General features: G+C 41.8%; 1 protein-coding gene across 1 annotated transcript in view; it reads left to right on the top strand.

Moving 5' to 3' along the window:
- PHACTR1 (phosphatase and actin regulator 1) overlaps positions 1-26,235 on the top strand; it is a 144,574-nt gene that overhangs the window by 102,671 nt on the left and 15,668 nt on the right. The window contains exons 7-8 of the mRNA XM_066626000.1: positions 13,565-13,620; positions 15,793-15,854. Coding sequence (XP_066482097.1) covers positions 13,565-13,620; positions 15,793-15,854 — 118 coding nt within the window. The remainder of the gene's footprint in view (positions 1-13,564; positions 13,621-15,792; positions 15,855-26,235) is intronic.

Raw genomic sequence — 26,235 nt, 5'->3', positions numbered from 1 at the left:
GTCAATCCCATACTATCATGTCAAATGACCTCAGATAAGGAGATACAGAACTGAGAAAAATGTCAACAGAATTCCTTAGCAGAGCCAAGGAAAGCATAGAACCTGATTTATCACTGTGTTGCTTCACTTTGACAATATTTGTATTGTCACTTCACTTTGACAGTATTTGATTGCCTTTATAACATCCCTGCAACACCAACTTAACGTTATATTATGTGATGATATACCCATTCAGCGTTGGTACTAAGCATTAATTTTCTGGTACAGGCAATTTTCAGTATGGGCCATCAGAATAGATCAAAGACCCCTATAGCTCTCTCTAATTGATTCTGTTTAAAATGAAAATAGAGGGGGGAAAACTTATAGTCTTACTTTTCATTCATATCCCCCATCCATGTTGCCAAAAACTCATGTTCCAGCAGAGCAGTGTGGTTTGTGACGTCACAAAACATAATGTGCTGTTGTGTGCTACCAGGCCATTGCCACAAACAGTGAGTGGCACTAGCTGCATTGCAGAAGCTTGTCTGGCTCCTGTAGCACCAGTAAATTGATGAAGAGGGTGGGCAGATAGGTGGAGCAACAGGGCAGAGAGGGGGAGGAATCGGGGCCATCAATATCCTTTGCACCCTACCTAGCTTGCCACGCTCCCTTGGGCCCACTTGGACTTGCAGCAACCAGAGAGCTGACACAGATTCAAGAAGTTCCATAGGAAAATAGGGCATATTTGAAGGTAAGGGCCATCAATATTCTTTGCACCCTGCCTAGCTTGCCACGCCCCCTTGGGTCCACTCAGACTTTCGGCAGCCAGAAAACTGGCACAGATTCAAGAAAACCCATAGGAAAATGGGGCATACTTGAAGGTCAGGGAACAAGAGTTCTCTCTGAAGACACCTCCTGATTGCCCCCTTACCATAGAATGCTTCACACACCTCCATGGCATGACTGCATCAGTGCAAGTGGCAGGGGATAAATAAGACTTGGAATTTCCAAGTTACAGATGTCTGAGTTATGGGCGGCTGCATTGGCACTTTCACATAGGTGCAGTATATTCTTTGTACTTTCACAAAGTACACACTAGGTAGTGCCTTCACACAGGTGCAATAGCACTAAGCCAGCAAGAAGTACATTTCAACTAGTATAGATCCCTGGAACGTAACTTATGCTTATGTAGGGGGTTTAGTGCAGTATTTCCAAAATGTCATTATTACATCTGTTTTTCGCTGTCACTAAGGAATTGTCACATAATGATAGAGATCTCAAACCAAATTAAAGAGCTAAAGCTTTTTCTATCCTTTAGGAAGAGTTGAGATGAAAGCAGCTGACAATTTAAATAAATTTGCTAGATAATTTAGACCATTCTAAAGAAAGTCCCCAAAGTCTAGGAATAACCAGCTGATTAAATTAGTACATTATTTGCAGAAGGAATGCAAAATATTGAACAAAAATATTTTTTAACATAAGACTTCTTAGGAAATAATTATCACAGTCAGCACTGAACTAGATCTGTGAATCTCAAAAGAAGGCTGATTTAGATATAGGGAAGTCCAATCATATCCCCCACCAGTCCATAGCCTGGAGCACTGCTAACAGAGTGCACGCTGCATGCTAGGGTGGGCCAGGTGACCAGATTTTCTAGGAGACGTAAGTGAAAATAGTTTTTACTTACCTCTCTGCCTGGCATATGATGTCTCAGCCATATCTTGGCCCTCGTCCTGGGCCTTCATCCCCTATACAGGGATTCTCAGACTTGTGCCAGTGATTTAGCTAGTGCAGATCCAAATAGCCCCATTAAGCAGACTGAGGCTCAACATTACCCCGAGAATACCTCTAGCCTGCTCCTAACTTGCATTGGATACAGTATAGGCCATTCGGCCCAGCTGTACCAGCACAGAATAAAATTGGGCTACCCAACATTTTATTGAGTTGCATTTTTTTTCAGACTGTTAGTTCATGGGGAAAAATAAGTTGGTCAGAAAAACTAAACTAAATTGGTCAGAAAAACTAAAACACCAGAAACCAATCAGAAAAACTAAACTGGGCAACCATCTTATTTGTTGCCCACCGATCCTCACCTCAGCTTTTCAAAAGCTCTCCAAATATATAGCTTATGAAATATTTCTATGCAGGGTATATAATCTTTTTTGCCTCTAGAAGACAATTAATAGCTGCTGAATATGCCTTTCAGTAGATGACTTGTCAGCCCATCCATCAATGGTCCACCTTCCATAATCTATATCAGTGTGTTGACAGACAGAGGTGGGGATCAGTACAGTCACCTCTGTACCTAGGACCACAGATGTATCACGGTTAGGAACACCAGACACCAAGGAAAACAAGGTGTCTGCAGCTTGAATAGTTGTGTAGAAGAGAGAAATGAAAGGTACAGAAATCCTGTACTTCTCTGCTTCTGGCCAGACTGAGTCAACACCTAGACCAGTGTTTCTCAAACTGTGGGTCAGGACCCATTAGGTGGGTCGCAGGCCAATTTCAGGTGGGTCCCCATTCATTTCATTATTTTATTTTTAATATATTAGGCTTGATGCTACCATGGTGACTGCATTTGGGGAAATGTTACAGATTGGTACTTTTAACAGGCTACTCTGTATATGCTTTTAACAATGATAGTCAATGGGACTTACTCCTGGGTAAGTGTGGGTAGGATTGCAGCCTAGGATTGTTAAAAATGTTCCTGCTTGATGATGCCACTTCCAGTCATGACATCACTTCTGGTGGGTCCTGACAGATTCTCATTCTAAAAAATGGGTCCCAGTGCTAAAAGTTTGAGAACCACTGATCTACACTATTTTTTATCTCCCTCATTTCAGTTCTTCATATCAAGCAGCCTTTCACTGTCAAACTCTGCAGTGGACCTCTGAAAGGCAAAGAAGCATGTTGCCATGAGGAGAAATCAGTCAATGCCACTGAGTCATTATTGGTGTGGCTGTGTTTCTGGCATTACACAGTAATGTAGTCATTGAACTGCATTGTGCTCCATGCTTTCCCCAACTGTGCTGTGAATTACTCAGTGCTTTTAATTGCTCCAAAGGTTATTGAAACAGTCCTGGGAGGGAACATAAACTGCCAAATGAGAACATTTTTATTTACTAAATGTTTTCAACTGCAAAGAAGTGCAGCCTTTTGGACATGATTTTGATTGAATAAGTCCAGTGGAACATCCAGACAGTTTTTAGGAATCTAATTGCTGCGTGATGATTACTGTTATTCGTAATAGATAGTTTTCATTTCTGTCCACATTTATAGAAATAATCAACATGGTTAGCGGCCCAATCCTAACTGCTGCATTGGTGGAACACACATTCAACCAGCGTTTGCTGTTGCAAAAGCACCATAAAGACTTTTTCAAGAGCACTGGTAGCTGGTGCACTGGCGGGAAGGCCAGAGCCTTCCCACATACACTGGCAGCTGACAGGATGCCCACTATTCTGCCTGAGCAGGTAAGTCTGGCACAGGAGTGGGGGAAGGGCAGGGAGGAGAAGGGGCGGGGGGAGCAGATTGGGCCCGGGAGGGGTGGGATTGGTGGCATCAGTGCATGCCATATGCAAACCCCCTTCCCAGGCCTGATCCACCTGCACAAATCAACTTGGACTTGCGCCCGTTATATTGCTGGTGTAGGTTTGAGTTGACCCATTGTGGCTGCTGGGGCTTACTTCAGGGCAAGGAAACAAATGTCCCCCTACCCCAAGGAGACCTCCAGCAACCAAAGTTTCCCCACAAGGTGCAGTATAGCCTGTGCCAACAATGCTCCATTCCTGCGTGGGGATTTAGATAGGATTGGGCTGTAAATTTCCTTTGTGCAAGAAGGATAATCTTAGGATAAAGGGGGATAACTGCAAGATGAACCAGCGTGGACTGTGGAGGCCTGGGGTCAAATCCTTGTTCAGAATTATTTCTGAGATCAGTAATTCTAGCATTCTACTGCTAGCTTAGGCCAGGGGTGTCCAAACTTTTTGGCAGGAGGGCCACATCATCTCTCTGACACCGTGTTGGGGACCAGGAAAAAATAATTAATTTATATTTAAAATTTGAATAAACGTATATAAATGAATATATTAGAGATGGAACTTATATGAATGAATGAAGGTCTTGCAATCGCTCAAGGCCTATAAAAGACCTTGCACAAAGCAAGGTCGGCCATTCCTTTGCTGCCACTGCTGCTCCACAGATGTGAAGCAGCGGAGGGAGCTCTCGGCCCACAGCTCGTGCGGGAGGTCAAACAGTCAGCCTTTACGCTGAGAGTAGTCACGTCAGGCCAGCGTGGGCTCCAGCGAGTCTCCAGAGAACCAGAAGCTCATTGGAGACTGGGGGCTCCCCACGGGCCAGATTGCTGGTCCCCAAGAGCTGCAGATGGCTCCAGGGCTGGGATTTGGGCACTCCTGGCTTAGACTAAGGAGTGGGAAGAGGGATCCCAGAAGCTGCATCCCATCAATCAAGTCTCTGACGTGTGCAAACTGAATGGGGCGTCAGGAGATTTTTTTCTTTGTTTGTTTTGCTCTATGATTTCCAGCTTCTCTTAAAATATATGTATCTTCTTTTGTACATCTTAATCCTTCTTAGAGAAACAGTACCATCCAAGTGATGGCAACAATACAGACAAAATAAAATAAAATTTATTAATTTCTGTTTATATTCCAGTACCCCAATTCAGCTCTAGTCACATGTAAAAATGATCCACCTGTATGACCAAATATTTTGAATGCAGTTTCCATTTGATTCACATTTTCATATTGTGAAATGTGAATGCAAACGTTTTTGAAGCAGATCTCTCTGAAAATAAAGTCGCACAGAAAGACAGACATCTAGACTTGGATGCATATTCCAACTCGTACATCAGAATGTGCATCCAATTTATACCTACAGTCCTAATTCAGCGAGATCCGCCTCATCTGGAATGGGGCAGAAATATTAAAATACTGTTTTAATGTCAACATTATGTTTAATAATAATAATAATAATAATAGTTGTTGGTGTTAGTAGTAGAAGTAGTAGTAGTAGTAGTAGTAGTAGTAGTAGTAGTAGTAATGTTATTACTAGAAGTGCTATTGCTAGAAGTACTATTACTAGAAGTATTACTAGTTTATTAGTTCTAGCAATGCTAAATAATTTGATTAGTACAGGAACAAATTGTATATAGTTGTCTATCCTAAGTCATGGAGGAAGAATTTGGAATTAGAGTCAGCCTTGATCTCGCATACTCACATGCATGCACAAACTCACATGCTCTTTTCTGGCATTTGCCTCAGAACATTCTGGAATACTAACTCAATTCAGTGTCAGTCTCTAACCCTCAGCCAAATAAGCTATTCATTCTAGCACAAATTGCAAAAGACATTTATTTACTTAAAGTGTTGTACTTTTAGAGTGCAAACAAACAATAGTTTGTAATTTAGTAGCTATCTCCTTTGACATTTCCTATACAGGAGTTTAATTTGCAACAGGGCTCAAGGGAGTGTTCAGCAACAGCATATTTTAATGTGCTTTAGGATTACAACGCTTTAGAACACTTCTACAGTATTGTGTAATACTGGAGTAAGGCCACACCTGGAGTATTGTGTCCAGTTCTGGTCACCACATATCAAAAAGGACATAGCGGAAATGGAAAAGGTGCAAAAGAGAACGACTAAGATGATTACTGGGCTGGAGCACTTTCCTTATGAGGAAAGGCTACAGCGTTTGGGCCTTTTCAGCCTAGGAAAGAGGTGCCTGAGGGGGGACATGATTGAGACATACAAAATTATGCAGGGAATGGACAGAGTGGATAGAGAGATGCTCTTCACACAACACCAGAACCAGGGGACATCCACTAAAATTGAGTGTTGGGAGAGTTAGGACAGACAAAAGAAAATATTTCTTTACTCAGGGTGTAGTTGGTCTGTGGAACTCCTTGCCACAGCATGTGGTGATGGCATCTGGCCTAGATGCCTTTAAAAGGGGATTGGACAAGTTTCTGGAGGAAAAACCCATTACGGGTTACAAGCCAAAATGGGTATGTGCAACCTCCTGATTGTGGAAATGGGCTACGTCAGAATGCCAGATGCAAAATCTAGAACTTTTTTGTGCTGACATGACATAATAAGATGTCAGGCACTGGCAAGCATGCTTTCATAATAAATCAAGTACTATAATCATGGTTCAATGTACACAAACTGTGTTTCATGCACAAAATTGTTAAAAATATTATATAACATTACCTTCAGGCTTTGTGTACAAGGCGTATGAGTAACATAAATGAATTTTGTGTATAGACTTGGTCTTATCCCCAAGATATATCGTTTTGTTTGTGCAAATATTTCAAATCCAGAACACTTTTGGTACCAAGCATTCCGGATAAGGGATACTCAACCTGGTATCTGGCTGAGCAAGAAGGCAGCCAGCAATGGAAGGTCACCCCAAAATTTGCTACCCTGTACACTTCATTTAGGGTTTCTACATAGAAGGAACAGACCTAGTGGTGCTAATTGTGCATATAGGCATAATTCTGTCTACATGCTTGTAAACACTTTATTTCTCATTTTGGAGAAACATTTTAGATTTTTCTGTCTGTTGGAGATAGGGAGAGATAACTGCATCAGGACTAGTAGGAATGAATATTCAGATCTCCCTGTTTCTCAATGAAGAAAATTTCATTTATTTACATCATAAGAATCTTTATGTGCTTGTGTAAATTATAGTTTGTACAGTAATGGGGGGTTTAAAAAATCTGGCACAATTAAAACATTTCAGCATGAACTAATGAAATGTTGTACAGTGCCATAGGTTTTCAAGCTATCATAAGGACACCTACTTTGTTAACAAAAGAATCGCCTTCTCCTGGCGAATGATGAAGTGATAAATTTTAAAGTGCAGGCATTCATTAGAAATACCCCCCCCCCATTCCTTTTTAGAAAAGAGATCACTTTATTTTTCCATAACCTTTTTTTGGTTGCACAGAGTAGCTTTGTTCTTAATAAGGCACTGTAGTCCAACATTCATAAACTTGCTAGGGTTATAAAACTGTCAGATCACTGGGTGTTCAAGGTTCGATTCAGATTTTATAGATGTTCTCGTCAAAATGTTGACATTGCACAATGCATGCTTTTAGTTATTTTTTGTTTTCTCAAATTGAACTACATTGCCTTAGGCAAAATATTTTCTAGGTTTATTAAGCAAGTCAGCAATCACATATCAAGCTTGCACATATCAAGCTTTGCATATCAAATTAAGCAAGTCAGCAATCACATATCAAGCTCACTTAATGCAGATTAGGTACCCCTTGGTGCATTTTAACCAGCCTAACATACAATAAAGCTTATAGAGTTTTTCACTGTCTCCCTGCATGCTTATGGGCCATGTAGCAATTCAAATCAATACTAGTCATTGTAAATTAATGATGAAAGTTAATTCCAAATTAATTAATCTATAGTGAAGAGGTCTGGATTTGTATATTTGCAAAATAATGTTTACTTTTTTAAAAAGGCATAATTTGTGCATACCCAAATTTTCTGTGATATCTATAAGACATTTTCTTTACAAACACCAGACAGTGTACTTGGGAGTGCAGCAAGTCACACTAGGCCTAAACCTATTGAGTTATCCTAACCAGTGGCGTAGCTAGCAGGGGACGGGGGGGCGGTCTGCCCCAGGTACCCCCTTGGGGGTGTGTCACACCACAAATGCCCCAACATCGTGAAGGTTAGGCATAACCCCATCATGCCATATACCATTGGATGCGGAAATTCCAGCAGAATGCAATGCAAAAAACTGCATGGAAATACAGTAGAACCTCCAAAGTTGACCACCTCTCTGTATTGACCACCTCCTTAAGTTGACCCAATTTTCACAGTATGGACAGACACTGCATATACACTATGGGAGACCAACCTCTCTATATTGACCACCTCTGTAAGTTGTATCTTGACCACTTCAACCATTGCACAGAGTATTAATTCACCCTCCATAAGTTGCCCACTGACCGCGATACTGTGGGCCTGTGTTTTATCTGGTTTGTCCCATCTTGGAAAAGCAAGAAGCCGCACAACAATCCCTTCCCTATGCCTGCTAGCGCGTGTGTGAAAGGGTTTTTATAGGTGGGCACACTGCACATAGCCGACAGACCTGCTCCGGCTGCCCATTGTACCTTGACATGTACCAAGTTGTGAGGGACATGAGGTTGCTTGTGCATAGTGAAGCCACTGTCCTTTCGCTCTGGTTCCCATCACCAGTGCATTACTTTACACTTATATCGAAACACAACTGCTATTTTGCTGCCTATTCTCCCAGTTTGGAGAGATCTTTCTGGAGCACTTCACAATCCCTTCTGGTCTTCACCACTCAGAAAAGTTTAGTGTCATCCACAAACTTGTCCACCTCCCTGCTTATCCCTGTTTCCAGGTCATTTATTAAGATGTTGAAAAGCACCAGTCCCAGGACAGATCCTTGAGGCATTCCACTTTCCACCTCTCTCCACTTTTTTTGTCAATTGCCCATTGACACCCACTCTCTGTTTCCTGGTCCTCAACCAGTTCCCAATCCATGAGAGGACCTGTCCTCTTATTCACCTGACTGTGGAGTTTTCTCAACAGCTTTTAGTGAGGGACCATATCAAACACCTTCTGGCACTTAGTGAATCTGAGGAGACCCAGTGGAGGCCTGGCAGCCTAAGTAAAAAGTGTGTGTGTGTGTTTGATTGTTTGTTTGTTTGTTTGTTTGTTTAGCTGTTGGGGCTATGTAACATGCTACATGCTATGGGCTGGCAAGGGCTATGGTCTTGGTCTGCCTGTCTGCTAAGAAACCAAGTATTTTTTTTTAACTTACAATTTTTTTATGAATTTTCAGGGGTTTTTTTAAACACTGATTGTGGGCTGTTTATTCACAATCAGTGTTGTGAATAAATATCAATGACAATTGATCCTCTTGTGATGCTTACTATATCACGAGATAGTAAGCATCACAAGAGGATCAATTCTCATTGATATTTGCAATAAAACTTTTTAAAAATCCAATCTAAATAATAACTTGGCCTTGCATTTGTTTTCCTGGGAGCTAAACATGATAATATTTAAATGCCTTTTTTTCTGTATGTTGACCACCTCCCTATGTTGACCAATTTCCTCCAGTCCCTTGGGTGGTCAACTTAAAGAGGTTCTACTGTATCTCCTTTCCATCAAAATTTATGGCCAAAAAACCAGAAACAAAAAAATGCATTGAACCCTATGGAAAATTAAACTGAGCCATATCGCACATTTATTTGCGAGTAGGCGAACTTACCATAGTTCATCGGAAAGGGCAGGCTGAGAGGAATCCAATGACACCAGAATGGTTCCTATCCAATGAAAGCAGCCCCCAAAAAACACCCAAGAAGGAAGTCCCTTCCTCCAAGCAGACGAATGTATTGAGCCCTATGGGAAGTGAAAGTAAGCCACACGGTTGCGTTTACTTGCGAGTAAGCAAATGTGCCTTGGTTCCTGGTCAAGTCAGGCAAAGGGAAATGCAAGACTAGCTGCATGGTCCCCATCTGATGAAACTGGAGTTCAACAAATGCTCCAGAAGGCAGCCCCCCCCCCCAGAATAAACCAGAGGCTTGAGCTGGTAAGGTGGGCACTGGGGAGGGCTGAAAATCTCACTGATTTATTTGTGGGGGGGGGTGTTATTGCAGGCAGCAACCCCCCCCCCAAGAATAAACCAGACTTGAGCTGGTAAGGTGGGCACTGGGAAGGGCTGAAAATCTCATTACTTTATCTGTGTGTGTGTGGGGGGGGGGTGTTATTGCAGGCAGGCTACAGAGAAAATTCACTTGGTGAAACAGGGCTGGCTTCCCCTTTTTTATCTGTTTTTCTTTAATTTAATTATTTATAATTATTTTGCTTGATGATGTCACTTCCAGCCATGACATCACTTCCGGTGGGTCCTGGACAGATTGTCATTCTAAAAAGTGGGTCCCAGTGTTAAAAGTTTGAGAACCACTGCCTTAACAGGCCAATGAGACATGGGGGGGGTGACACCCTAGTGACCAAAATTCTGGAAATCATTGCTTTTAGGAATAATACCATCATGTTATATACCATTTGATGCAGAATTTCATCCATTGCTTGTGGGGAAATATTCAGTGCATTTATTTTTCTGGCCATTATTATTATTCATTCCATGTCATGACTATTACTATCTCTGTCTCACCTACCTCACAGGGTTGTTGTGAGGACAAAATAAGGGGAGGAACCATATACACCACCCTGAGCTGCTTGGAGTAGGGTGGTATAAAAAGTGAATTAATTAATTAAACAATTTAATTAATTAATTAATTCATATGGGGTGTCAAAAATTTATGGGCCCCAGGTGTCAAATGACCTAGCTACGCCTCTGATCCTAAAAATTATTTTATTTGTTCAGATCTCAGCAGTAAGTGGAAACCCACATTGTTTCCTACATTAAAATCCTTTGTTGATATTAATATAAGATTAAGAAACATATTTTCCTTTTCTGTGCTGACACTACTACAGCATCTGCTTTGAGTTCCCAAAGTTCCTTATTCCAGCTAGCTACAAATTTCCTCCCTGTCTATTTTACTGGTTACATTGCAAGTTCCAACTGTTCTTGTGCCCCATCCTGAGCAGGTGGAGTGCATGCCGGCTGGATAGCCACAGTCTATCAGTGCTCATTGAGGAAGCAAGTAGTTATCAAAATCCATAGAGCAAGTATCTTCAACTATCCATAGAAATATCAACTGACCATTAGTACTCCTGTAAACAGGAGTATCATCTTTTTCTACTTGAGTATCAAGTAGGAATATCATCTCTTTCTACAGTAAACAAAAGATAATCTCTTTCTACTTGAAGTATCGCAATAGCATTTCTCTCACAAAACTCTTGTAACTGATTTTGTTTTTGTTGTTGCCTGTAGTCTGTTGTGAATGTTGCTCACAAAATAACTTCTTGTAGCATATTATAATTGAACAGGTTGTAAAAGATTTATCCTCGGAATGTAAATGTGTCCATTATGACTCCTGGCCCTGGTGCATAAGAATATAATCCCCATTTATAACATCTTTTACCCATTTTGGTTGTGCTCTGACTTGTTGCAGGGGTGGGAGGGACAATTCCTAATTGCAGGCATGCCTGAAAACATAGTCTTATTCATCTCCTCCAGCTTTTCATATACTAATCCTAAAATTGGCTGCTCTAAGCAAGTAAGTGATGCCACCTGGTTCACTGGCACCTCACCATAAAAGAATGTGTTCGTTAGGTTCAACATTCTTCTTGCAAGTGTGGCCAGTAGCTGGTGCCTCAGAATGTGCTCTTTTTCTATGAATTCACTTTTATCATAAGTGAATGATTGGGAAAGACAGCCCTTTCTAAATCTTTGCACACATGTCCTAGAATATGTGTGCATATTCTAAATCTAATCATGTGTGTCTCTAAATCTCTTCCCTGCCCCTTAATTATCCAATTCCCTCCCTTCCACATGTTCATTGTAACCGCAGGCCTGCATGGGGTGATACAGCTCCTGGAATCCAGGCTATCGTGTGGAGGAAAACACCTCCTCACCCCACCATCCAGTGCAGTCCAAGCCCTGCCCCTGCTAGCCCTGCATGTCCATGTGAGGACAGAATATCTGCATAGTGCCTGCATGCATAAAATCCAACATACATAGACCAAAATCATGTGGTCGATCCCCTGAAACAAATAACTGATTGTGTAGTTTTGTCTGCCATATATGAGAAATGTATGCAGCGTTCCACAAATGTTCATCAATTTCTGCTCAAGAGTGAAGCTGTCAGAGAAGCATGATATCAGAACAGAAGGGAAATGACTGATAGGGCATGGAGCAGTGTTATGATTATGAAAGAATCTTGTACTAACAGAAATTTCAAGCATAGTCTGTGGTATTGCAGCTTCATTGCAGTTCTTCCTCACCTATCTTCTGAACAGGAATTCTGAAGTATGCTCCATTGTGGCTCTTTAGAATCCTTTTGTATAGCAAAAGTGAGAAAAATGTGGAGATTTTTTTCCCCCTTACAACTGGAAACAGTGTTAACTTGCTTTTGCATCAGAAGCACACAAGATCTTATTTACCTTGTCCAATTTTGCTTTCCAGTGGGGTTCAAGTACCCTTTAAAGCTTCCCTGAAAATGGTTTCTTGGTTGCCAGGATATTTAATCAGCATTCCTCTTTTTTTGCAAACTATTCTAATGAGGCTCCTGAAAAGCCATTATGTAACACAATGCAATGCTACAATAGAGCCTCACATTGCAGTACTAAGCTGTGCCGCTTTATATTTTTATTCCCAGGCACAGCTAGATAAAGAGTCACATCTAATTGCTTTACAGTCCTAAGGTGAACTCATTAACCATCACATTTGTAGCACTGGCTGTACTGCAAGTATAATCAGCATGATTATAAGTACTTATTCAGAGTTCTCTGTTTTCAAAGTATGTATTCCGTACATTTCATTCTGAGCAAATGGAAAGTGTTCCTGATCTTTCTAGCTCTTTTACAATTGACAGTATTTTCCATAGATGTAGTTCCAAAATTTGACTACATTTTTTCATTTAAAAAGTCCCATTTTAGCTTTTGGTGGTGCCAAAAGCACCACAGCTTTTCTGAGCAACTAATTTTTAACAAGAACCATATTTTATATTGAGCAAGGGCTGAAGGATGTAAACATTAATACTGTGTAGACAATTCTCCCTGCCACACCTGGGGCCAAGGAACATATTGGGGATGGACGGACAGGATCACGCTGCTGGCCACAATTCTGACATCCATGTATTCACCATTGCATGAAAACACCCTATGCATGTACAGGTGCACACATGTAGAGTTCCTCCATGCATCTGGGAATCTTTGGGCAATCAACATTCTTGATAATATAAAGAAGCTATAGGTAGGTAGTCCTGGTATCACCACTTTTTCCTGCTTCTTCCCAGTGTTTGCATCCCAGGATGTGTTTTCCTTTCCAGACACCTTTCGCACTGCACATTTTCTTTGCTGTAGCTAAATGATACATAGTTTGGCTGGAGAGCAAAGTCAATGATAATTAATTTATCAGTTTGAAATGGAATAAAAGGGTTTTTTGGGGGGGGGACACAAGTGAGGACTGAGGAGGCAAAGAAGAACTGCTATTGTTCTGGGTAGGCTAACTATGCCTAGTTGTTTCTCTGGACTGTTAGCTGCCTTTGTTTTCTCAGCCTTGTTGGACAAATAGCGTACAATTTGGAGGCTCACACAGGCATAAGGAAGGAGAGACACTGAGCTAGTCATACTGGTGAAGTCAGGAAGCAGGCATGGAAGGAAGGAAGTTTAGTGAAGACATCAAATCATCTAAACTCTTTGCCGATTAGCCTGAGGTGGAGATGAAAAAGGCATGCCTTATATGACACAACATGTTTGCTTTCCCCTCGGTTGGGGAAACTACCAGCCCACGTTTTTCTCAGTAATATTCGGATATGCCAGCTATGTAAGAATGCCATTGCCTATCTTTCTGCATTATGGGGCTAAGAGAAATGTTTGAACACACTAAATATTGGAGGACATGATATGGTCCAAAAATTGATCCTGGGCTTTTTCCGCAGACGACTGAGCCAGAGACCCACAGCTGAAGAACTGGAGCAGAGGAACATTCTGAAACGTAAGTCACTGCAAGTTTGAATACAAAGACGTTGAGAGGGCAGGAGGAACAAGAAAGAAACCTGGGGTGTAGTATGTCCAGGGAGGCTCCTGTGAGCCAGGGACCCTGTTCAGTCCTCTTTTTCTTTCTGCTCCTGCCAGATATGTTTTTATGCCCTTTAACATCTGCAGCAGGTTTCTTCTAAAGCCATATTTGAAATATAACCAATATCAGCATGTTTAGTTTGAAGCTTGGGTGATAATACATTTGGGTCACAAATAATGTCTAGAATACCCAAAGTAAAATTCAGGGTCATAGTTTGCTCTTTTTCTTTTAATTTTGCAGCAAAATTAACTCAAATTCTAGTAGAACCTTGTATAATTTATAGCCAGTTTTCTAAGTTATCACTTTTCAAACAAAGCAACATCTTTCTAGCAATTCTGCATTCCTGAACTATATTATTATATTTCTAAAGTCTCAAAAAAAAAATTACATGCAAAGACAAACCTGACTTGTACATAGTGGGCCATTTGCTGTGTAATCATTGTTAATTATTGCATCTCAGCCTAAGAAAAACATAGCAAATTCAAATATATTTGAGTGATAAATGATTGAGTTATGTATAACAATGGAAACTCAAAGCGCAGAGAAAATAGCATCTTATTGCTTTAGAATATGATCCTAAGTACATTTACTTAAATTAAATCCCAGTGAAATAAGTATGCCTAAGTTTGATGTGTTTAGCTTCAGAGTTCTAATAAGTTGTTCTTTTAGAAATCAAAGGTTTCCATAGGTGTACATACCTGCATAATTTGAATGGTGAGCCTGCTGTGGAACCACATTCACTCTGTTTTGGTCAGATGTACTACTCTTAAGCCACCCTCAAAGGAAACCCCTTTTCCTGTTTGCAGCACATAAGGCTGTGCATAATGTTGATTGGCTGACTCTTTTGGCATCACGAAGCCACCTTCCCACCTTCTCAGTAGAATTTTCTGAATTTAAAAAAAAAATTGTGGATTTAAAAAAAAAAAAAAGTAATGGGCACCAAACAAATGTTTTCTCTGATAAACTTGTAATGCACTGGAAATGAACAGATATTTGTATCACACTTGTCAGCAAGTTCTGACTAGGTGTTGTTGGCTGCTGTCCATCTTCCCCTGTTGTGAGGTTTTTTATTATTATTATCAAAATTATTGTTATTGGGTTGGATTTCAAGAACAGAGAGCAGAAGAAAGCTCACTCAAGGGACCTTCCATGCCATCTCCTTCCCACAGCAGCCCCCTATGCCCATCCAATTCTCTCCAGATGTCAAGGGAACCTCCAGAAAGATGTTAGGTGGGCTATTAGAGCTGAAGCAAGACTGGAAGGAGACAAGTGAGATTTGACTCTTCCTGTGCAAATTGAAACCACAAGAATAGCAAGGAGTCAAACCATTCTTATTATTATTTAGAAAAGGCCTAACATTTTTAGGCAGTATACAAACATTAAAAACAATTCATTCCTTTGGCCACATATGTTCAAATGTGTCTTGCCACAGGCCAGTTCATTTTCCAGCTATAGGATAACTCCTTTAAGGTTTCTGGTAACTGCATACTCCCTGAAAGTATGCCATGATGGTCAACTTGATATCATAGATGTTCTTATGAGTTGAGACTAATTTCCTAATAAGCTTCAGGTTGTGGGATGATATGCAATGAAGTTGCAGGGATGCCCTATTACCACAATGTATTGTACGTATTATGTACACAACACTCTTAGGATTCATTCCAGAAGTATTCCATAGAAGTGCAATTTTGCATCAGAATGAGCCTTGAGCTGCTTGCCCTATCACAGTGCTCCCAACTGAAACTAGTGTTATCATTCCTCTCTTTCCCCACATCAGAGAGGCCCTGAGGCACAGAGGTAATGGTTGAAAAAGCTCTGGCTCCTTGCCTAATCAGTGGGATAAACAGAGACATGTTAAGGAATAAAATTCATGCTGACACTTGGGCACAGCAAGAAGAATCTGAATGTTTTGTAAGGTAAGAAGTGTGTTGGCCAAAAGAGTAGCATAAGTTCACTGTACTGGGGACCTTTCTTTCCATCAGAGGGAAGACCTGAAACATTAATAGTGCAGTCCAAATGCTTGCCAGCTTTTGTGTATTCCTCATGTCTGATCAGCCCAGCAAGTAGAACTGTATACATCTTTTCTAGCACGGAACGAGCAAGAGGAGCAGGAAGAAAAGCGGGAGATAAAGAGAAGATTAACACGCAAGGTAAGAGGTTACTTTCTTCTATCCTTGGAGGACACTTAACGCTTTTAATGAACAATTTATTTCCTTGCCATTTATATAGAAGAAGAAGCCTCTCAAAGCCTACATGTAGAAAGAGAGAGAGCTTTCTATATTCCTAAAAAGAGTGACACAAACAGTTGTGTAACTTGAACAAGGCCTGAATTCAACATCAAACCAACCTATCTGTAGTCCATTAGTGAGGTATGGCAGCTCACCAGGGTCTCAATAAATAGCTTGGGGCTGCAAGAATAGTGGATGGGGTTTTTCAATCACCTGGCAAATTACTGTGCACAGATGGTGTGATGTATTTGGCTTGATGGGTCCCAGATTGTGCAAGCCACTTCAATGTTACATTTCCCAATCGATATTTTATATTTATGTTTGCAAGGAAATGGCTAGAAGATGCATGCTTTTGTATTGTCAGAATGATGCTGTCTCAAAAAGCTTTTAGATTGTTCTCAAAAAGGTGGTTCAGAACATAACCAGATCTTCTAGCCAACACAGAGTTGCAACTCCATGTTTAGTCCACGCTGTGAGTTCTCTACACATATAAATGACAGCTAGTGTTGTGGAACTGGGCATAGGGAACCTCACCCAGAAATGACATTACTTCATGCAGTGAGTTTCACTAGATGTTACAAGAGACAGAGGGAGAATTGGAAACAGGTCTGCAGTTTCATGGCAGCAGTCCCATATTCTGATCTGAAATGAAGTTTCTTTTTGATTGCAAAAGAAAAACCTGTTGGAATCATGGTGCTCATATATCATGGGGCCAGGGACAAAGCTACTATTTTATTGCTCCTAAAGAATATAATAGATTGCCATTCTTCTGGCTGTGTCACAGTCTCCCCCTCCCCATGCACAGTGAATTAACTGGAAATGACTGACAAATTGGGGTGAAGACAAGCAAATGCTCCTGTAGTTTGGAGAGAGGTAGATGGCACTGAAAAGGCATCCTCTTTTGAACATTAACAAGTAAACTTGGGCATGATGTACAGGAAATACAAACCCCAATAGGATTTGCAGGCCAATCTGATGGATATTTTCTTCCTTTAAGGTCAGTGGGACATACTCTCCAATGTCTGAACACAGAATTGTAGCTTTAACTGCATCATTCAGTGCTTAAAAATTTCAGTGGAACTGATTCATGTGAACCCCCCATTCCCCACAATCACATTTAAGTCACAATGTCCAGTGCAGGGTGTGCAGTGTGCACTTGTATGTGCATATGCCCTATTCTGCAAACTTTCACCCACATTTTTAGGTGAACGTTTGATAGGTATCTACACAGCCCACATCACACTTCATGCATATGTATGATGGCAGAGTGAACTTGCATGTGAGCATGCTACTCCATCACAGATATTGCACTTCAATGTATAGATTGTGTGAGCCGTACCTAAAACATGTTTATCTTACTCTAAATTTTCCCCCCATGTGTCTAAGGGCCCAGTCCTGTCCAACTTTCTGTCACTGACGCAGCCACAACAGAGCCCCAATGTTCCCCAATGTTCACAACAGAGCCCCAATGTTGAGGAGGCCTCCACAACTGTCCTCCCTTTGCAGGATGCAGTGTGTGCCCTGTTGGCATGGTTGCATCGGCTCTGGAAAGTTGGATAGGATTGAGCCCCAATTATTCTTTTCAAGATCGTGTAGGCAGAAGTAAGAAATAATCCACAGGGTACAACTTTGGGGAGAAGAAACCCATGCTACTCCTTTGAATTAGCAAAAGAAAATATTAGATTGTGTCAGGAAATGTTTTGAGAAAGTGGAGGATGTTTTTTTCAAAAGCACTCAACATTAGCCTCCTTTTGTTATCACTGAACTCATATCTTGCGAGTGCCACTCATGATGCATTAAATTGAAGAATGCACTTTTAAGGGCTAGAACCCCTATTACTTATGACATGTGAGTTAGAGGAGAATAAATCACGAGACAATACTGTATAGTTGGAAAGAATATTTATACACTGTCAGTTGAAGAGGAACAGAAAACCTTCTGATGCCTAAAAACAAAGCAACTTCAATACACATTTAATAAAGGTAAGCTCTTAAAAACAACCCCTCAGAAATGAATTAAGAAAAATATTATATTTATTAAGATTTTCAATCATCATAATATTAAGAAGAAGCAATGCCAGAAGTCACAGAAGGAGACCAAAAATAAAAACAGCACACATCCATTCATCCTCAAAAGAAAGACAATGGCATGGAAATAAAAGCACAGATATAAATGCATACAGCAGTGGTTCTCAATCTTTTAGCACCGGGACTCATTTTAGAATGAGAATCTGTCAGGACCCACTGGAAGTGATGTCATGACCAGAAGTGACATCATCAAGCAGAAAAATTTTTTAACAATCCTAGGCTGTAATCCTACCCACACTTACCCAGGAGTAAGTCCCATTTACTATCATTGTTAACAGTATATATGGAGTAGCCTGTTAAAAGTACAGATCTGTAACATTTCCCCAGTGCAGTCACATGCCATGGTAGCATTAAGTCTAATATATTAAAAATAAAATATTGAAATGAATGGGGTCCCACCGAAATGTGTTTGCAACCCACCTAGGGGGTCCCAACCCACAGTTTGAGAAACACTGGTAAAGAGCATCCATATGTCCACATTTTGCGTTTAAGGGCACAATCCTAACCAGGTCTACTCAGAAGTAAGTCGTATTTTGTTCAGTGAGGCTTACTCACAGGAAAGTGTGGTTAGGATTGCAGCTGGGCAGCCCAATCCAGAGCTGCCCAGAGTGCCGAGGCTCGGCGGCACCAAAAATGGCTGCCATCGAAGCTCCTCAGGGGAAGAGGACATTTGTCCCCGTCCTCCAAGTAAGGTAAGCAGCCCCACAATGGGGCTACTCACTTTACCAGCAACCTAAAGGTGGCCGGTAAGGAAAAGGCACTCATGAAGGGCGCACAGCCCTCCATGAGCGCCCTGGATCCTGCGGAGCTCAGCTCCGCGGATCCTCCTACCGCCCGCCCCTTGGCATGCCTCCTCCCCACCCCCGCCGGCCTTTCCCCTCTCCAGAACGCCTCCTACATCCACGCGCCCACCTCCTGTTCTGCTGCTCTGCAGTCCGGGAGACCACGGAGCCACGGAACCCAGGCAACCACCCTGGCTGGCGCTGGGCTGGCACTGGCGGGAGCCCAGCTGTGAGCCCCATGAATGTGCCTTACGGCACGTTTGCGACTGTGGTCAGCAGCACAGAGCTGTGCCATCGACCACAGGATTGGGCTCTAAGCCTTTTCTGTCCAACGTTGCATATATGCAACAGGGATCAATGTGTATACCTGTGGGCTGGGCAAAAATGGGTTAATAGATTTTCACTGTAGTGGTATCATGTTTTCTTGATGCTTATCTTGCCACAAATATCTGCCCCACCCAACTTTTGACACTCTCCTAGCCAGCCCCAATTCTTTCCCTAATCCTCCCCCAAAACACCCCCTCTACCAATAGCAGGGCTTTTGGTGTGCACCCAGGACTGCCTGCTATTTGTGCTCATGGCCCAGGCCCATGTGACAGTGTTGCAGCTTCTTGTGCCAGTGGCCCAGGTCTTGCAGTGATGGAACACAACTTCGGTCAGCGCAGAACACAAGTAGGGTTGGGCCACTGAGGGGTGAAGCTTTATTATTTTAACAATACATAGGAATTTCAAAGAGCTCTAAGTGGAGTGGATGTTTAAAGGGATCAACTTTTAGTTTCCATGTTCCTGAATATGCCCCAGAGATGCCTCTGCTCAATTAGACTTTACTAATGTCTGATTTCAAGCCTTTGACTGTATCATAGAAGGACTAAAACTTCATCCATCCCAACACTACCTGACACAAGTTGAACTGGGCCAGTCCAAAGTACCAATGAACAGAGAGCAAACACACCGCAGAAAGGTACTTTCTGAGCAAATGAGTTCAGATGATCCAAGCAACAGAGACTGGCTGACTCTATCCAAATGGTAACCCGCGAACATCTGAATATTTTAACCAGAACTGCATATGTATAACAGCTATTATTTCACAAATGCAAATTAAAAAATAAAGGGCAAAATTAGCTAAATTTTAGTATTTTGACACTTAATGACATTTGAGTGTTCTGACACTTGGGAAAACTGAAAAACTATTATTTATTTGTTAGAATATTCGACTTTGCTCATGCTACACTATTAGAGGTTTTCTTTATTTTCTAAATAGAGGTATTTTCTATTTTTCAGTGTTGTTTGCTTTCCTTTTTATTTTATTGTGTGTTTTTTTTCTTTTTCTTTATTATAATAGTAATAAAAAATGAAAAAAGAAAACTATTATTTATTTGTTAGGGCAATTTTTAATCCATCTTCTGCCCCCTACTCAGAAAGGGGCACCCAAGGCAGCTTATAAATAAAGAATAAATACAATAATAATAAAATCCAAAAAACAATAAAATACAAATGCAATACAATATATAAACATTTAATCAGGCATGCAAAACAGATAAAAGGTGAAAACACAGAAAAAGCAGAGCATAGAACAACAATAAGACCAATAAAACAGCAATCAAGCAATATCACACAACACTGAAATCAATGTAATGCTTAATCAATGCTTAACTTTGGCTGGACTTTTCTCAGTGTTTTGAGGGATTCATATACCAATATCCACAGTAAAGCCCAAATTCGGAGTTTATATTTATATGTCTACTACCTCTGCTTTACTGTGTTAAGGCAATCTCTCTCTCTCTCTCTCTCTCTCTCTCTCTTATTTTGAAAGCAAAACAATGCTAGGAAATGAGTTGCAGCTCGGTCATGCTCTTTGCTGACCTCCTGCTGGCTCAGATCAGTGCAGCTTGTGAGAAATAATGGGATATTGAGAGAGGTGTGACTAGCCAGAGGATAAGAAGATTAGGTGAGAAAATAGAAGCAGCTGCTAATTCAGATAAATTGCATTTCTTGTCAAAGAAGGAGTTGGGGGGGGAGAGTAGTATTTCTTCTATCTTACATAGAAGTAGTATTTCTATATATCTTACATAGCCCCTTCAAGAAGCCATACCCATGACTTTTTGTCTCCCCCTCTGCCCCACACACACTCCACATCTTAGCACAAAGGTTTTTGTGATACAGTTTAGGTCCTCTGCCTCTAGAATCTGACTCTTAAAGGAAACATTGTTGCATCATTACTTAAATTTTAGTATTGAAACAGCAAACCAAAAAAGGGATAATACAGTGGGACACCTCTTGGTTGCTGTCATAGTAATAGTTGAAATACTGAGCAAATTCTCAGCATCTCAGACCATGTTTTATTCATCCTACAAGCAGTTGATTGGATGTTGTCTGACATTCCTAAGCTGCAAATCCACAAGCTAGTGCCATTGTGATTTTCCCTGTTTTGCAAGCAGAAAAAACTGGGCTGTATAAAATATTTACTTGCAAATTAAGTATCAAAATTTGAAACTAATAGCTTGTTTTTTCTTTTGGCTTTGGCAATGACAAATATATAACCTTCCTTACTGTTCCCACTCAGCATGGATAGTAGGTACTCGTGACTTTGTGGCATGCCTGGGTGAGAGCGCAAGAGCCCACAGCCCTGGATTGCTCCTGGCTGCCTGTTCAGCTCTTCTTTGCTGCCTGGTCCCTAGATCAGTAGGCTACAAACAGAGTAGACAAGATATATCTAAGGCACAGTGAAGGTAGAGCTTCATATGTACTAGAGTCTGCACTGTAGCACTAGCTTATACCTTGGACTTAACTTGTGGCACAGTTGCCAGTAAAAGGTTAGCCATCACTGACATAGGGTCTGATTCCAGTGTCACATTCCGTTTATAGTAGCATAATTCAGGGGGATTCAGATAACTATGCAGTACTATGGTGGCAGATAACTATGCAACTATGGTGGCTTCTTGAAATCTCATTTGGTTAGCCGTTTTTTGGATTCCAGCCAAGTGAAAAGTCAAATGTTATCACCACCATCACCACCTTGCTTCTCTGGACTTCTCTGGGGTTATGAGAATATCATGGTTCACCACATGGTGAAAGACTTCAGTCCACTGGCTTTCCCCATGAGCTACCATTTGAGAGGTTTTTAAGTGACCATCAACAATAATTGCTGGAATACTGACCCATCTGCTCACTTTTCTGGAACTGTGACTTTCATACCTCATTAAAATCTGAGCAAAAGAAGAAGCTCCTGCACCATCTTCATATTTTTCCCATGATGCTTATGCAACAAAACTACTCAGTGGTTTGTGCCCATTCACTGGTATGAAATCAGAGTCATGTGGTTGGAGATGCTTTCTCGTGATTATCAGAGACTTCCGTGAAATCTGTCCAAGGCTGTGAAGCTGTTTCTTACAAGAAACAGCTGTAAAATATAGAAAGTTTTTACTGGGAAATAGCCAGTTGCCTTTGTGACAAAGAATACATTTCTAGGCATGTTACATTTTTCACATAGACCAAGATTATCTAGAAAAAGGAAAATATGGACATGTGTGGAGCTTGACTGTGGTGCAAGTGCCCTTCTGTTTGCATCCTGCCCTGCTAATATTTACAAACAGATATGTCCAAGGCACTGCTATGACTCAGTTCTTTCTCATATTCCTTCCTCTTTGCTCTAGATATCTTGGCCCCAGGCAGAGTTCACTGCCACACCCAGAGCTCATAGTGAAATCAAAGGCTGAAAAATGCGGAGGACCAAAGGGCAAACAAGTGCTCAGTGAGCATATTAAATTTCTAACCCATTCATAATTATGTACTCCCTCCCAAACCTCAGTCTTACTTAGCTATATTTGGCATCCTTACAGAAACTTAACAGTACCTCTAAATTTGGAATAAATTTGTATCCCGAGGTGCAAGTGCAAGAAGGATATTAAATCAGAGGAACCACAAGATGTTGCTTTTCATGATTCCATGAAAGCAGAATGTGGTGCCACAGTACAGAAAAGCTTGCAAACAACATTATCTTGTTGTGGAAATCCACGTTCTCCATTAGGCTTCTTTAGAAATGCTGAGGTTCTTCCACTGATGAAACGCTTCTTTTATGCCTTAAAGCAGCAGTCTCTAAACCACGGACCACTTCCTGACATGGAGCATTCCATTCCACTGCAGCATCTTATCTTTCAAGCCGATATTCCCAGAATATTCCCACTTCATTCTGGGCAGCTACTTTCACCCAGAAATTGGGGCACAGAGCTTGCTGGAACGACAGACAGTGGAAGCAACTGCACAGTGCGAATTTTTTAGAAGAACGGCTTGAAAGATAACACACTATGGCAAGGAACTTTCTGTTCCACATGGGAAAGCCTTTTTGCAAACACGAATCTGGCCCGCAGGCTGGGGTTTGGTGCCTGCTACATTAAAAATGCAGCCTAGTCATGACATTCCCTTGGATAGGCAACTTCATTCTTTTGGTTCTGGACTATGATTTCATTTCTCCATGTGGCTAATAGCCCCTCCACACCCAGGGACTCCTCCATTCACTCCTTCGTTCATTCAAACACTCCTCCATTCCTCCCCCACCCTGCCCTGTTCCTCCCACCACCCACCCACCACACTGGCTTTCCTGCAGTAACTGGCAGCAGCAACATGGCTACCATTTGCAGTGGTGGTTCCAGAGTGCCTGCCAGCAGCATGCATACAGTCCTTCCATATGGCCATTTACGACAGAACGGCTGCTCCTGTGTCATAAAGCCCAGTTAGGATTGGACTGTCACTCTGTTAAAGCAGGTTGTGTGATTCTTCTTTCTCTTCAATGGCTTCCGTCTGTAGAATTTTTCCAGCTCTCACAAGCTATCTTAGGACTGTCCTGATTGTCAGGGATGGAGCTCCTTGTTTTCCTAAAATTTGATTACCTATCCCAGTCATCTTGAGAGCAGACTATATCCATCCCGTTAAGGCCTTTTCTCTAGACAGTGTTTCTCAAACTGTGGTCAGGACCCACTAGGTGGGTCACGAGCCAATTTCAGGTGGGTCCCTATTCATTTCAATATATTTTTCATATATTAAACTTGATGCTACCATGGTATGTGACTGCATTTTGGGGAAATGTTACAGACCTGTACTTTTAACCAGCTACTATGTCTATGCTTTTAACAATGATAGTCAATGGGATTTATTCCTGGGTAAGTGTGGGTAGGATTGCAGCCTAGGATTGTTAAAAATGTTCCTGCTTGATGATGTCACTTCGAGTCATGATATCACTTCTGTTGGGTCCTGACAGATTCTCGTTCTAAAAAATGGGTCCCAGTGCTAAATGTGTGAGGACCACTGCTCTAGAACAACCAGCCCATGGGTAAGTCACCTAGGGCCCAATCCTGTCCAGCTTCCCAGTGCCGATGCAGCCATGCTAGTGCGGTATGCGCTGGATCCTGCAGTAGGAGTGCATTCACAGATACCTCTTCAAGGTAAGAGAACAATTATTTCATTTCCTGAGAGCTGCATTGCAGCTGCATCGGCACTGGGAGATTGGTTAGGATTGGACCCTTACTCAGATTGGAGGAGAACCTTAAGTAGGCCAGATAAATCCTGTGTGCATTCCAGCTGCTCACCACAGCTCCAAAGAATCATAAACTTTCCATTTTGGAGTGGCACCTTTCATTCCTGAAACATTCCTGCTTCAGTAATTGACTTCATTATCCATGCTAGTGACAGTGAAAATTGAGGCTTCACTATTCCTTTTAAATCATTTTCTTCAGTCTATATTTAGCCTGCAAGCCTTTTTACTTTGATCACTTGTCATTACAAAAAATATAAATAGAGCATTATGTTTAAATAAAATCTTACTACATTTACATAGCAACCAGAATCTGTACTGAAGCTTGAATTTGGTGATAACACTGATGCTTCAGTCTTAATTTAATGTGGGGTGGGGGAAACACACATTATGGCACAATTCTGTTCAGGGCCTGTGCCTGCAGAACATGTATTCTGCCGGTGCGTGTTGTTGCAAAAGTGTAGTGAAGCTCTTTGTGAGTGCGAGCAACTGATGTGCCAGCTGGAAGGCTGGAGTCTTCCTGCGCATACAGGCAGCTGTTGGGATGCCCGCCAGAGCAGGGAAGTCCAGAGCAGGGGAGGAGGTAGAATGGGGAGGAGATAGTGGCAGGGTGGCAGATTGAGTCAGGAGGGAGCAGGATTGGAGGCACTGGCACATGCCATATCCTAACCCCCTCCCTGGGTCTGATCCACCTGTACAGATCTACTCGAGCTTGCACCAGCAATATTGCTAACGCAGGTCTGAGTTGGCCTATAGCAGTAGGACTTACCCCAGGGCAAGGGGACCAATGTTCCCTTACCCCGAGGGCACCTTCAGCAGCCCAAAATCCTGCAAGATACAGCAGCAGCCACACCAGTGCTGCTGCGTCACCTTCTGGGGATTTAGATAGGATCACCCGGCAGGACAAAGTTCCAAACAACACAGTCCTGGAACGAGCTGGAATCCCTAGCATGTATGCACTGCTGAAACAGAGATGCCTGCGTTGGCTTGGTCATGTCGTAAGAATGGATGATGGCCAGATCTCAGAGGATCTCCTCTGTGGAGAACTCGTGCAAGGAAAGCGCCCTACAGGTAGACCACAGCTGCGATACAAGGACATCTGCAAGAGGGATCTGAAGGCCTTAGGAGTGGACCTCAACAGGTGGGAAACCCTGGCCTCTGAGCGGCCCGCTTGGAGGCAGGCCGTGCAGCATGGCCTCTCCCAGTTTGAAGAGGCACTTGGCCAACAGACTGAGGCAAAGAGGCAAAGAAGGAAGGCCCTTAGCCAGGGAGACAGACCAGGGACAGACTGCACTTGCTCCCAGTGTGGAAGGGATTATCACTCCCGAATCGGCCTTTTCAGCCACACTAGACGCTGTGCCAGAACCAGCATTCAGAGCGTGATACCATAGTCTTTCAAGACTGAAGATTGCCAACTACTGGGCTGTTAGTATGTGTGTAAAAGATTAAATATCAACTGTACCTTTGAATTCCCCAGCTTTGGGTCTCATCTTTGATATTTAATGTCATGTTTCTGGGGAGTTATTGCTTATATAGTTTGGGATTGAAAGGAAAATAAATAACCATTTTGAGACTGCTATGCTAGCGGTGGCAATGATACAAATTCTATTTTTCTTTCAGTGATGGTCTGCATTTTAAAGTTAGCTATCCCTGTGTAAATGTTAACACTACTTAAAACACATTCAAGCCACAACAGAGGGCAACTTCATGTGTGCTCACCATTTAGGAAAGAGCAAAGATATTTGTATACACAGTGCATCTCACCATGCAACCAAGAATGCATGCAAGGGATTTGCTTCCCTTTTGGTGTGGTTGTAAACTTTTTTGCAAGACCTAGGAGCCAACAACATTTACTTCATAGAGATGCCGACTGGAGGACTCTACTGAAGAAAATCTCTTTCATTCTG

The sequence above is a fragment of the Tiliqua scincoides genome, chromosome 4 (genome assembly GCF_035046505.1).
Source record: "Tiliqua scincoides isolate rTilSci1 chromosome 4, rTilSci1.hap2, whole genome shotgun sequence".
Lineage (NCBI taxonomy): Eukaryota > Metazoa > Chordata > Lepidosauria > Squamata > Scincidae > Tiliqua > Tiliqua scincoides.
Note: the sequence above shows the minus strand (reverse complement) of the source record. Positions and strands in the feature narration are given on the sequence as shown.